This window comes from Humulus lupulus, chromosome 7 (assembly GCF_963169125.1).
Source record: "Humulus lupulus chromosome 7, drHumLupu1.1, whole genome shotgun sequence".
In the NCBI taxonomy this organism is placed as follows: domain Eukaryota; kingdom Viridiplantae; phylum Streptophyta; class Magnoliopsida; order Rosales; family Cannabaceae; genus Humulus; species Humulus lupulus.
In genome coordinates, this window is record NC_084799.1 from 115,566,236 (window position 1) to 115,577,644 (window position 11,409).

At 37.8% G+C, this 11,409-nt stretch overlaps 1 protein-coding gene across 1 annotated transcript; it reads left to right on the forward strand.

The window, feature by feature from the left end:
- The first annotated feature begins 2,487 nt into the window (after positions 1 to 2,487).
- LOC133788561 (uncharacterized) lies at positions 2,488 to 8,100 on the forward strand. Its single transcript, XM_062226083.1, has 8 exons — positions 2,488 to 3,252; positions 4,489 to 4,983; positions 5,219 to 5,384; positions 5,796 to 6,090; positions 6,251 to 6,323; positions 6,418 to 6,508; positions 6,860 to 6,939; positions 7,500 to 8,100. The coding sequence occupies exons 1-8, from the start codon at positions 3,154 to 3,156 to the stop codon at positions 7,653 to 7,655; spliced, it is 1,455 nt and encodes a 484-aa protein (XP_062082067.1). The 5' UTR covers positions 2,488 to 3,153; the 3' UTR covers positions 7,656 to 8,100.
- Positions 8,101 to 11,409: the final 3,309 nt, after the last annotated feature.

Genomic DNA, 11,409 nt, shown 5'->3' on the forward strand with positions numbered 1-11,409 from the left:
AGAAATGACACAGATGATTTATAGTGGTTCGACCCCAATGAATGGTAATGACCTACGTCCACTTAGCGTTATTATTGATGTTGAATCCAAAAGTCGTGACCAAAGAACTAGGGTTCTTGAGTTTCACGAACCTTAGGAGAGTTACAACAAAACAATGGATAACCACCTTTTCACTCTCCCTATGAGTCTATCGAAAATTGGTTTAAAAGTCCCCTCCTTGAACCCTCTCATGCATATTTATAGGCTCAAAAGGGGGGTTACATGGGCCAATGAGCCTTAATTATCCTTAATATTCGCGTATTAAGGTCATAAAGAGGAAATAATCAATGTAGTTATTATAAAATTACAATCTTTTAAGGAAATAAACCGAAGCATACGACCAGTCTGGTCGCATCTAATCGTGAGGTTTGATGAAGCAACAGGGAGCTGGTCGATAGGCGAACAACACCTCTTCCTTTTGACGCTGCCACGTGTCAACCACGTGTAAGAAATTATTGCCATATCATCAGCAACCATTTTTGGGTAAACAATAATAAATGAGATTACAAAGAAATTGAGTTATACTTAGGGCATAAAACCCTAACATCATCTTCAACTACAATGCAGTATTTTAAAGCACCCTCCAAATGCATTATCTTCACCGTTTCTTCATCATTAAAGTACTCCTTGATTAAGCAGTCACTAGTCAGGTGATTCTTCAAATTAGTCTCAGATGACCTAGCACTGAAGTTCAACACCGTAACCAGAGCAAACTCGCCTCTACCAAATCTACAGGGTCTAGATCCCAAATGGAAATGCAACTCATCCTCTTTGTTGCACTGGATCTTGCACAACATTAATTGATGTATGAGAGATGAAGAGAAGTCCAACTTCTCAGCCATGAAAAACTGTTTGAAAGGGGATTGCTTCTCCCTTTCTATTAACCCGAGCTCCTCAAACTTGTCATTGATTGTTTTAAAGTAATCATTACCCATGTATGTGACTCAACCAGGAAAGTGATCAGTCAAGGGAAAAATAAACTTTGGCATCTGTGAAAAAAAAATATAATACAGTTAAAGAGAATCACATGAAAAATCCATCAGTAAACATACATGAAACCATCGAACCCCTATCGAGTACCCATCGAACTGGAAACCTGACCATTTCCATAAAAAAAATACCTCATCGAACCAGCCTACAATATCCATCTAACTACTATCGAGCTTGCATCGAACCAATACATCATTATCATGTATGCATCTAGAACGAAGACCCATCGTGTATGCATCGAACCCCCTAAATGCCTACTCGATCAAGCTAATATCGAGAATGCATCGAACCCACCTACCATGCACCTGGAACCCCTAAGACCCACCCTATCGAGCCAACCTCGAGCATGAATCGAATCACCATTGAACCCGCTCTTGGAACCCCTAACTGCTTACCCCATTAAACCCAAATCGAGCATACATCGAACCCCATCGACCATGCATCTGGAACCCTTTAATGCCACCCCATCGAACCAATATCGAGCATGCATCGAATCACCATCCAGCATGCACCTGGATCCCTTAAATGCTAAACCAATCCCCCCATCGAACCAGGATCGAACCCCTATCGAGCAACCTCATGAAACTCAGAAAAATGCCCAACAATTCATTCTACAACTCCCACTACATTCCATACAAAAATCCCAACCACAAACAACAATCCATACTCAAAACCAAAAAAAAAAAAAAAAAATACACAAACAATCATATACTTTAACACTAACAAATGAAATCACAAAAAATTTCAAGAACTTACCTTTGTACACTTGAATCTCGTGGGTTTTGGTTGAGGTCAACGGAGACGAGAGACGGAGACAAGAGATGGAACCACTGGTTTTAATGGAAGCTTTGACCCTTCGATTAATGGAGAAAGGAAGATGCGGCTCTTCGATTTTTATGGCTAAGGGGTTCGACAGAGAAATGGACGGAGGTCGATGGAGGCATGGTGATTCGACGGAGGTGAGATGGGCTGGGTTCAATGGGTTTTGGGCGGGGGAGAGCTGAACCGAGAGAGTGAGAGTGAGGGAGTGAAGAGAGAGGAGAATCAAAAGTGGGAGGGGGGGGGGGGGGGGGGGATTTTTGTGTTAGGAGCATTTTAGGTACTGTAAAAAAAATTTAGTATTATTTTGAAATGATCAAAGAACTTAATATATTTTTTTTACTTAATACCGCTCGTTAAGCTTACAATTTCAAATTTCTCATGTCTTATAGCAGAAATTCCCTATAATTATATAACATTAAAAAAATTGTGACTTTATTCGAGAATATGTAGTCAATTATTTTATGTAATTAGTATATTGTGACGAAAAAAATATGCAATTAATTGGTTGGGTTTGGATAAACACATAAAAATGGAGAGTGAAATATGACTAGTCTACTTAACAACGAACAGCACCGCTCTCTTATACAAACAACAATCGCAACCACGTGAAATCTTTACCTGTTTATAATAACGTCTGGGAGAGTTGAAGAGAATGAAAAAAGAAAAAGCAGAGTTTCCCGGGAACCAAACAGAAAGTAAGTTAATTAGAGTTTTTTATGCTCTGTAGGGCGGTGGTCATATTTATTTATTACATGATTTGTAACGTTTAACAGTTCAGGTAGTTTCCCGGTGGCCAAACAACTTTTTCTTTTTTTTTTTCAAATTGTTTATTTTCTCGCGAAACTTTAGGGATGATGAGGAGAAAGATAAACTCAATATAAAAAAGAAAAAAAAATTGGTCTTGAAAAGGAAAAGATGCATTAAGCATGACTCAGCAAAAACTGCACACCACTCTGAGAGAGAAAGAAAGAGAAAGAGAAAGAGAGAGAGCTAATGTGGGAATGGGATGGCAGTAGGCCAGTCTCTCTCTCTCTCTACTTTTGCCATAAATGAGGCTCTCATCTCCTAACCCCAACTCCTCCAATTCATCATCACTACTACCTCTCTTTTTTAATTGCTCTGCTCGCTCTCTCCCTCTCTCTCTCTCTCTCTCTCTCGCCTTCTTCTTAAGCAAGTCTCCATAATTGTGCTCCTCTCTTACCCTTTTTTCCTGTCCTTAACTTGAGCTTAAGATATGGAGCTTCTGTCTCAGCTTTTGGGCTAGTTTTGGATTTTGCTATCTGGGTTTTTGAGTTTTAGGAAATGGGTACTGATCATCAGGACAAGAATGTGGCCAGAGAGCTCGAGGAGCGTTCTGCTGAAGAGACTAACACTCTTGTTCCTCCTGTTCACAATCAGAAGGTTCTTTCTTCCTTCCATTATTTGTTATTTTAGTATCTATTTCGTTTTCTTCCTTTTTATCAGATGCTTATTTTTACTTCCATGCTTTGTGGATTTCTAGACAAGTCATTTTTAAGTGTTTTTAGTTTTATCCTGTCTTCCTTCATGCTCCACGATTTGAGTTATTGGCGTTTTGAGTTTCTTTCTCTTTTTTTCTTTTTTTCTTTTTTAATATTTAAAGTTGGGAGTTGTGTATTTTGATCATATTGCTGTTTTTTTTTGTTCTTTCATTAGGCTCTACTTTGTGTTTATTCCTGCTGTGATTATAGTTTTTAGGAACCAATATATGTAAAACCAATGGTTCAGTTACTCAGTACCATCTCTTGTGTTTTTTCAGCTCTTTCTCTTTTGAGTCATTAGATCTAACGATGATCATTCATGTTATATATATATATGTGTATGTATGTATAGTTTTTAACTCAATTAGTTTTAGTTATCCGAAATATACAAAGTATAATCAAAATAGAAGATTGCATGAATTCAGATTTATGATTTCTTGAAATAAGCCTGAAACCATTGTTTGACAGGACCCGAGTGTGAATTTGGAATGAATGGAGAAATATAGAATCTGCTGTGAATTTGGACCCCAATTTATGCCTTACCTTTTTATTTCTCTGGTTCTACAAACAGACAAGATATACAAATACTACTGAAATATACAGGGAATCTTGGAATCTTTTAAAGATGAACTTTATTCAATTATACCGAATCAGAATATCTATGTTCAGCTGAAACTATTGACCAAAGTTCCATCTGATTTAGTTTGCGACTTGGATTTCCTTGTTATTCATTTAGCTTCATCTAAGGCCATATTTTATTATGGTGCTTCCTTGATGATGGGTTTTTTTTACTTTTCATAGACAGCTTTCGCCTATTTCAAGTGATCAAGTTGCAATTGTTAGTCTAACAAAATTTACGTTGAACATAACTAACCCATCTTTGACATTTTCTTTGATGTTATCTTCATTCAATGAAATAGTATGCCTTTTTATTATTCCCCCAGAAATCACCAGTGTCCTTGTTGAACATAAGCTTTATGTATAGCTAATAGATTGGAAAAATGCTATGTTTTTTTTCTCCTTCGGTGCAGTAGTAGTTTTCTTAAATCTAGTATGGTGGTTTCAATATTTTATCTTATATGTCTGTATGTGTGTACTTTCTCTCCTTGCTCAATTGACATAAGCTTGTTCTTTTCAGGTTGAAGAGTCAATGAACATAACTGAAGAAACACAAGAAGGTCATCCGTGGAAGAGGCCGGGCCTCTTCTTGGAGATACCCTCAAGAGCTTCAGATGTATCATCACCGGATTTTGTTGGGATAAAGATGCCACCAACACCAAGTCCTAACCCAAAGAAAGTGAATTTTGTCCTGACATCCAGCTCGACTAATTCAAGGATTCATGGATCCCCAGGCCCCTCTTCATCTAAAGGAAAATCATCTATAAAAAGTCTCTTTCCAAAGCTCAGCTTCATGTATCGATCTTCTTCAGATGTTGAGAAGGCTGACAACTTATCTTCAGAAGCATCAGTTACAGGGCCACGAGAGAAGCCTACCATCTCAAGGTCGATGTCCCTTACAAAGCTATTCACACCCAGGATAAACAGAACATCGTCACTACCTGTAACTCAAATTATGGATTCAAACACAGAATCTACACCCAGTGGAAGTGTAGGTGGCACTCCAAACCGAATTGTAAGTGTTATTGCTTATTATGGCCTCTTTTTATGACAGCATGCCGGTTAAGATTCAGAGTCTAGTTCCTCGAACTTGTTGAACTATTGATGCTTAAGTGCATCAATAATTGAGTTTCTTTTTTGCACTTCAATTTCATGACATTATGCTTAAGTGCTAAATAGTCACAGAATGGTATCCAATGCCATGTTTTGCTTTGATATGCTTTTTAATTTTAGCTTTGGTGTCTGTTCAGAAAAGAGGAACCCAAAATCGAAATATAGCTCGCTCACTTTCAGTTCCTGTCAATAATAAAGAGAAAAGCTTAAAGAGGATGGATTCATTTTTTCGTGTAATTCCTTCCACTCCTCGAGTTAAAGAAGGGGATGTGATATCGATTGGTTCACCAACAGTTGATGCTGGTATGTTTGATTGGTTAAGTTATTTCAAGCCTATTGAAAAAAAGTGTTTTGGCTTATATTTGGCAGTTTTGATCATAATTTATATAAAGTTGGGTTATTCAATTGATATCATGTAATTTTTCCAGATTTTTCAGTATTTTAATTTTTACTTGCAAATTGCAATGTGTAACATTTCTGTACGCATTTCTCAAAGCAAATAACTTCTCCTAAAGGTTCTTTTAGTTGTTAGTGTTAACAGAGATGAAGAATAAAAATGGAACTATATAGTAATAGTAAAAGAAAACATTAGACTGCAAATGTATGTTAACCAAGTCACAGTTTGTCCTTCAAATTCATCTGTTATAAATTATTTATATCTGCAGTTGGGAAAATCTTCTGTTCTAATTTTTCTTGTGTTAATGGTTGGTTTAGAAAATGATGATGCGGATGGTGAAGACATACCTGAAGAAGAGGCTGTCTGTAGAATCTGTTTTGTTGAACTATGTGAAGGGAGGGAGACTCTTAAGATGGAATGCAGCTGCAAAGGAGAGCTTGCTCTGGCCCATCAAGAATGTGCTGTGAAATGGTTCAGCATCAAAGGTAACAAGACCTGTGATATCTGCAAGCAAGAGGTTCGAAACCTATCTGTCACACTGTTACGAGTCCAAAGTATCCATACTCAAAATAGTGGAGCTAGATCTCAGCAAGTAGATGCTAATGGTTTCAGGCAAGTAAACATACATGCACACATATGTAATGATATTTAAATTGTGCATAAAAAAGATGATCTTTTTCCCCCTGTTATACGTGAGAGAAAATCTTGTTTTAGTATTGTTTAGTATAAGATGTAAATGTACTAATTTTTTTTTTAATTTTCAAATTATTAGGGTTTGGCAAGAAGTACCTGTTCTTGTCATTATCAGCATGCTGGCCTACTTTTGTTTTCTTGAGCAGCTCCTGGTAAGATTAGTAATTCTTCTTATGGTTCTGTCATTACTACCTCAATATGTTAATTGTCAATGGTTATGTGATATGCAATATATTCTCTGTGCAGGTGGGGAAAATGGGAACAGGAGCAATAGCAATATCTCTTCCATTTTCTTGTGTACTGGGTCTCCTCTCATCTATGACTGCATCAACCATGGGTATGCCGACTAAGATCCTTCAAAACTTACATGCTTAGTCATTTTTTTTTAATTGTCAAGAAGAAAAATGCAATGTGTTTTACCATTTGTGTCACTTTTCTTTTTTTCCCTTATATTATGGCTTTTTAAGTGAATTTTCAGATTAGATAATTGATAGGATAACTACTCTTTAGTATCACAAATGCCCCATTGCAACTAAAATGAATCTCGTGATATTTAATATGGATTGAGACACATGTTACTACTTATCTGGTACTGTGGATGATATGTTATTTTCGCATCCTTTGATGATGATTTAAATTCTCAAGATTGTTTATCACTTACCCAACTATTTTTTGCTTTGGTGTTTAGTGAAGAGAAGATTTGTCTGGGTTTATGCATCGATTCAATTTGCTCTGGTGGTTCTATTTGCACACATATTTTACTCCTTGGTAAGATGCAACTCTTAACTGTCTTATCCTTTAGTTGATTGATTTGAAGCCCAAGTATTGAATACATTTAAAGGTAGAAAGCAATTAAAACTACTGCTCCATAGGAAATTTTTCCTGATATAGATTATTGGAAAGGATTCAATAGGGGTTTGGTCATAAAAGATTGTATAGATGCCACTTAAGGAGCCTGTGTAATTTTATCTCTGCGTTAAGTTTACACCTCCTGGAACTTGGATTGCAATGAACCTTTTTGTCAGCTCCAAACTTCATTTATACTGGTTGGTAGGTTTGTGCTCCACTAATGCAATGTCAAGTTGCAGTTCCTGCAGTTTTAACCTTTGTTAAGCCTTTTCTTAACAGGCTGTCTATCTGTAATTCTAAATTAGTGAGTTTGGAAAAGAATTTAGAGTCTTGTTAAATTACTAACATTCTATGATGCGATCTTGTGAAGTTGGTTCATAATGGGATTTTTGAGCTTTTGAGACCCCTAAACTCACCTCAACTTTTGACTCATTTTTTATGTAACTTTTACATGGCTGAGAATTGTTCTGTGGCCTCAGATTCGTGTTCAAGCAGTTCTGTGTATTCTCCTGGCCACATTTGCTGGGCTTGGTGTTGCCATGAGTGGGAGCTCCATAATTGTCGAGTTCTTAAGATGGAAAAGAAGATGGCGAGCTTCGGCAGAACAGAGCCACAGCTCCCAAATATTACCATGAACAGGCTAAACCAATTCCTGGGACTGTACATTTAGATACAGAATAGGTCCTCCATCATGGCCTCCAAATTGTAGTGGAAATCTATCAGCTTCTAGTGGAAATTGAGTTAGTTGGGTTGAGGGACCCGTTAGTGGCTTATACAAATATGTTTTCAGCATGGGATGAGAGCATTTTGGTGCTTTTTGTAATATTTTGGTTTTCAAGATCTTGATTTTTTTTATACCAATTGTACAGGGTTTTGATAGTAATAGCTGGTGGTTTTGCCCATTTTGAACTTTAGAAGTTTTAAAATGGAATCTCATACTACACTGGATGAGTTCAACATTTAATTTACATTATCATAAGGTAGAATGATGATTACAGTTGCTTGTTCTAGAACAGAGAAACTTTTTCAGAAGCTGACTCAGCAGCATATATTATTAACCATAATGTCGATTCATATTTACTATCGTTTATAATACGAATACTTTCAATCTAATAAGAAATTTGTCATGCATAAATCAATCAATTGTTCATGTAAGAAAGTAACTTGAAACAAAAATCCCAAGCCTAAAAGTTTTCTATGGAAATGGCTTTAAGTTTTAAATTAATGGGTGATGAGCCTCTCACATGACATTTTGGATATGTAAACTTGTATAATCATTATGGTATATTTGTATGTCTACTGCTTTTGTCTTATATGGATAAGCTGTCTTCCTTAAAAGAAAAATGAAGTTGGTTGAAGTTCTAGGCTAATAGTTTGAAATGAATTTTGTATGCTAGTACTATTAATTTATTCTATTTTTCGCTTCCGCTGTACTGATCAACCCTAATGTTGACCATAAATCATAGTCACTCATGATTATCCTATTGATCAAATAAATTTTTGTAACTTTATTTTTGAACAAATGAAGATACTTACTTTGATGAGATCATAATGATCTTGCATACCTATTGTGGGCGCCAAAAATCCACCAAGAAAAAAAGGTTCGGTCCCTTATTGAAGTAAATAGCTAAGGGGCACCAAAGGTGTTAAGTACACGATAGAGGCAGATGGTTATTATATGCCACCAAGAGGCCACACATTTGCAAGGCCCCAAGCCTCACGAAATCATTCCGTGCTGTGAATATGGGAAAATCGTTTAAGAAGCAAGGCACCCGAGAAGAGGGCCTCGCGTAGTGCCTCGCAGAGTCAGAGGCACCATCCACCTGCAGGCACAAGGGTGCGCATCTCCTTCAAACTCCTCGCGCGAAGATGCTTAGCCAGGCGCATAGGCATGCCACCTCCCTCGGACTCGGCCAAGGGCCTCGCATAGCGAGGCCCAATCCTCATGCGCGGGTGTGAGGCCTAGCGAGACCCTAGATGATAACATGATCTTGCGAGGCACCTGTATGCGCGAGACCCTCTAGCCTCGTGTGCTACCAACATTTCGCACCCCCGCGTGCCTCGCGCGCTGCCACCATGTCGCGCCCCTGCCAGGCCCACGTGCCCAGCGAGACCCTCTCACCTCGCGCGCTGCCACCATGTCGCGCCTCTACGAGGCCCGCGTGCCCAGCGAGACCCTCTCGCCTCGCACGCTGCCACCACGTTGCGCGTCCACGAGACCCGCGTGCCTCGCGTGCTGCCTGTTAGGAAAATATGTATTGCCTCAATGGAAATGGTAAGAAAATATTACAACTCTATGAAAATATATTACAATAGACAAGGATTGATTAAATAAAGTGTTACAACTCTATAACTTAAAATAAAAATAAAAGGAGAAGGAGATGAAAGATGATAGAAATAGAAAGTACAACTCTATTACAAAAAGATACAAGTAAACTAGAAATGTTTGAACAAAGGAAATAAAAGGATTACAACTCTTAAACAAAAGTACAAGTAAATAGAATAAGAAGAAAAGAAGAAAGAGCAATAGAAGAAAATATGAACAAGAAAATAAGAACAAGAATCAAAACAATAAACACTCACTCACACAACCAAAGTGAAGAGTGTTGGGGATCACCAACTTGAACAAGGTTTGAAACCTTTGTCCAAAAGCTTATTTCCCCCTAACTCAAGCACTAAGGGATCTCTCACAGATTATTGGAAAAGCTTTCTGGAATTATCAAGCCTCAAGGTGTTTCTAGCCAAGTGCTCTAATGGATAGAAATGTTGTGTCTTACAAGTGAGCATTAGGCTCCTATTTATAGAGTTTAGAAACACCATTTGAATTTCAAATTCCACCAACCCCCATGGCTATTACCAATGATTAATTGAGTGTTTTATGGAATTAAAATAGAGATTTGGGAGTTACTTGGCTGTTGGAATCGTTCAAAATTGGATAAAAACTGAAATTGTATGAAGCTGTCAGCCACTAGGGCCTGTCATTTTCAGCAACCAATTTTTTAAGTTTTTTCCAAAAAGTTCCAATTTATTCCCACTTGATTTTGTAACTTCCATACACAATATGGGAGTTAAAATCACATCTCTACCAGTCATTTCTCATATGGCTTTAAGAAATTCATCTCAATATTGTGTAACAACAAATCTACACAATAATGGGTGATATTTTGGAGTTACAAATTTGTGATGAATTTGTTACACCAAATATGTTACATGTTTGGATATTTCACATATATCCAAATAATGTAACTCTCTATTATATGTTACAATGTGTGACACTCTATGTCACATTTATTTAATCTAAAATATTATATTATAAAATAATATAATATTACATTATATTATAAAATAATATAACATTGCCACCATGTCGCACCCCTGCAAGGCCCGCGTGCTCAACGAGACCCTCTCACCTCGCGTGCTCCCACCATGTCGCACCCCCGCGAGACCCTCTCGCCTCTTGCGTAGCCATGAGGCATTGCGTGCATCGATGACCTCTCTCTTGAAAAGTTCAATGGAACCAACCTGTCAGGTCCCCATGAACCTCTTGAGGCATGTAGCTCGCTGAAGAGGCCCTATCCCATTTTGGGGGAAGTGCCACCAAGAAGATGCACCTCACACGTAGGTTCCAAAGGAATTCCCAAGTATGCTTACTTAGCCAAATATTGAGGAGCTCATGACATAAATGTACTCCATTAAAGTGGAGTAGATGGAATTCACGTACAGGTACGGAAGGTACAAATAAGACAAAAGGAACCAAGGTAGTGTACAACACCCATACCCTTCAAGTAGTGGTCCCTTAGAATCAGACCCCTGACACATACAGGAGCCGACCACCACTCCTCCGACAACACTACAGCCTGCAGCTTGGATATGCAACTCCTTGTCTCTTCAGGACCACAATGTATCAAGAGCCATTAGAGCTCACCTATATATATAGAGCCTTACTTCATCATTGAGGGGGGTTGGAAAATTCATTGTATACTCAGGCTATTAAGCAATATAAGAATATTTACTCTATTGTTGATCTTCATTTATTTTTCCTTAAGTCTATTCTAAGCTTTTATCTAACTATCTTCTTACTTGTGTTTGAATTTTCCGACCTAACATCGTTGACGAGTTCTCACCATCAACACCTACGATTCTAGTAATATTTATCCTTGTATTTGAAGCAAAAATTCTTGAGATGTCCAGCTTGTTCCACAATGTTAACATCTCATCGAATCCTTCTCATCTCTACCCTGTGACTTTGATCTTGAATGGTGCCTATGCGTGACTCTCAAAGGGTATCTCTTATGTGGTCTTCCTTTTGCTGGATAGGCCTCTTCCTTCTTCGACTCTTTTTCCAGTTTAAGTTCAAACTCTTTCGACTTCAAGAGACAGAGAATATCC

What these genes read in the sequence shown, in the direction of transcription:
- LOC133788561 (XM_062226083.1), top strand. Translation starts at nt 3,154, where the DNA reads ATGGGTACTGATCATCAGGACAAGAATGTGGCCAGAGAGCTCGAGGAG. An exon ending in GTGGCACTCCAAACCGAATT is followed by an intron (nt 4,984 to 5,218) that starts GTAAGTGTTATT and finishes GTGTCTGTTCAG; the next exon opens with AAAAGAGGAACCCAAAATCG. An exon ending in TTCACCAACAGTTGATGCTG is followed by an intron (nt 5,385 to 5,795) that starts GTATGTTTGATT and finishes TGGTTGGTTTAG; the next exon opens with AAAATGATGATGCGGATGGT.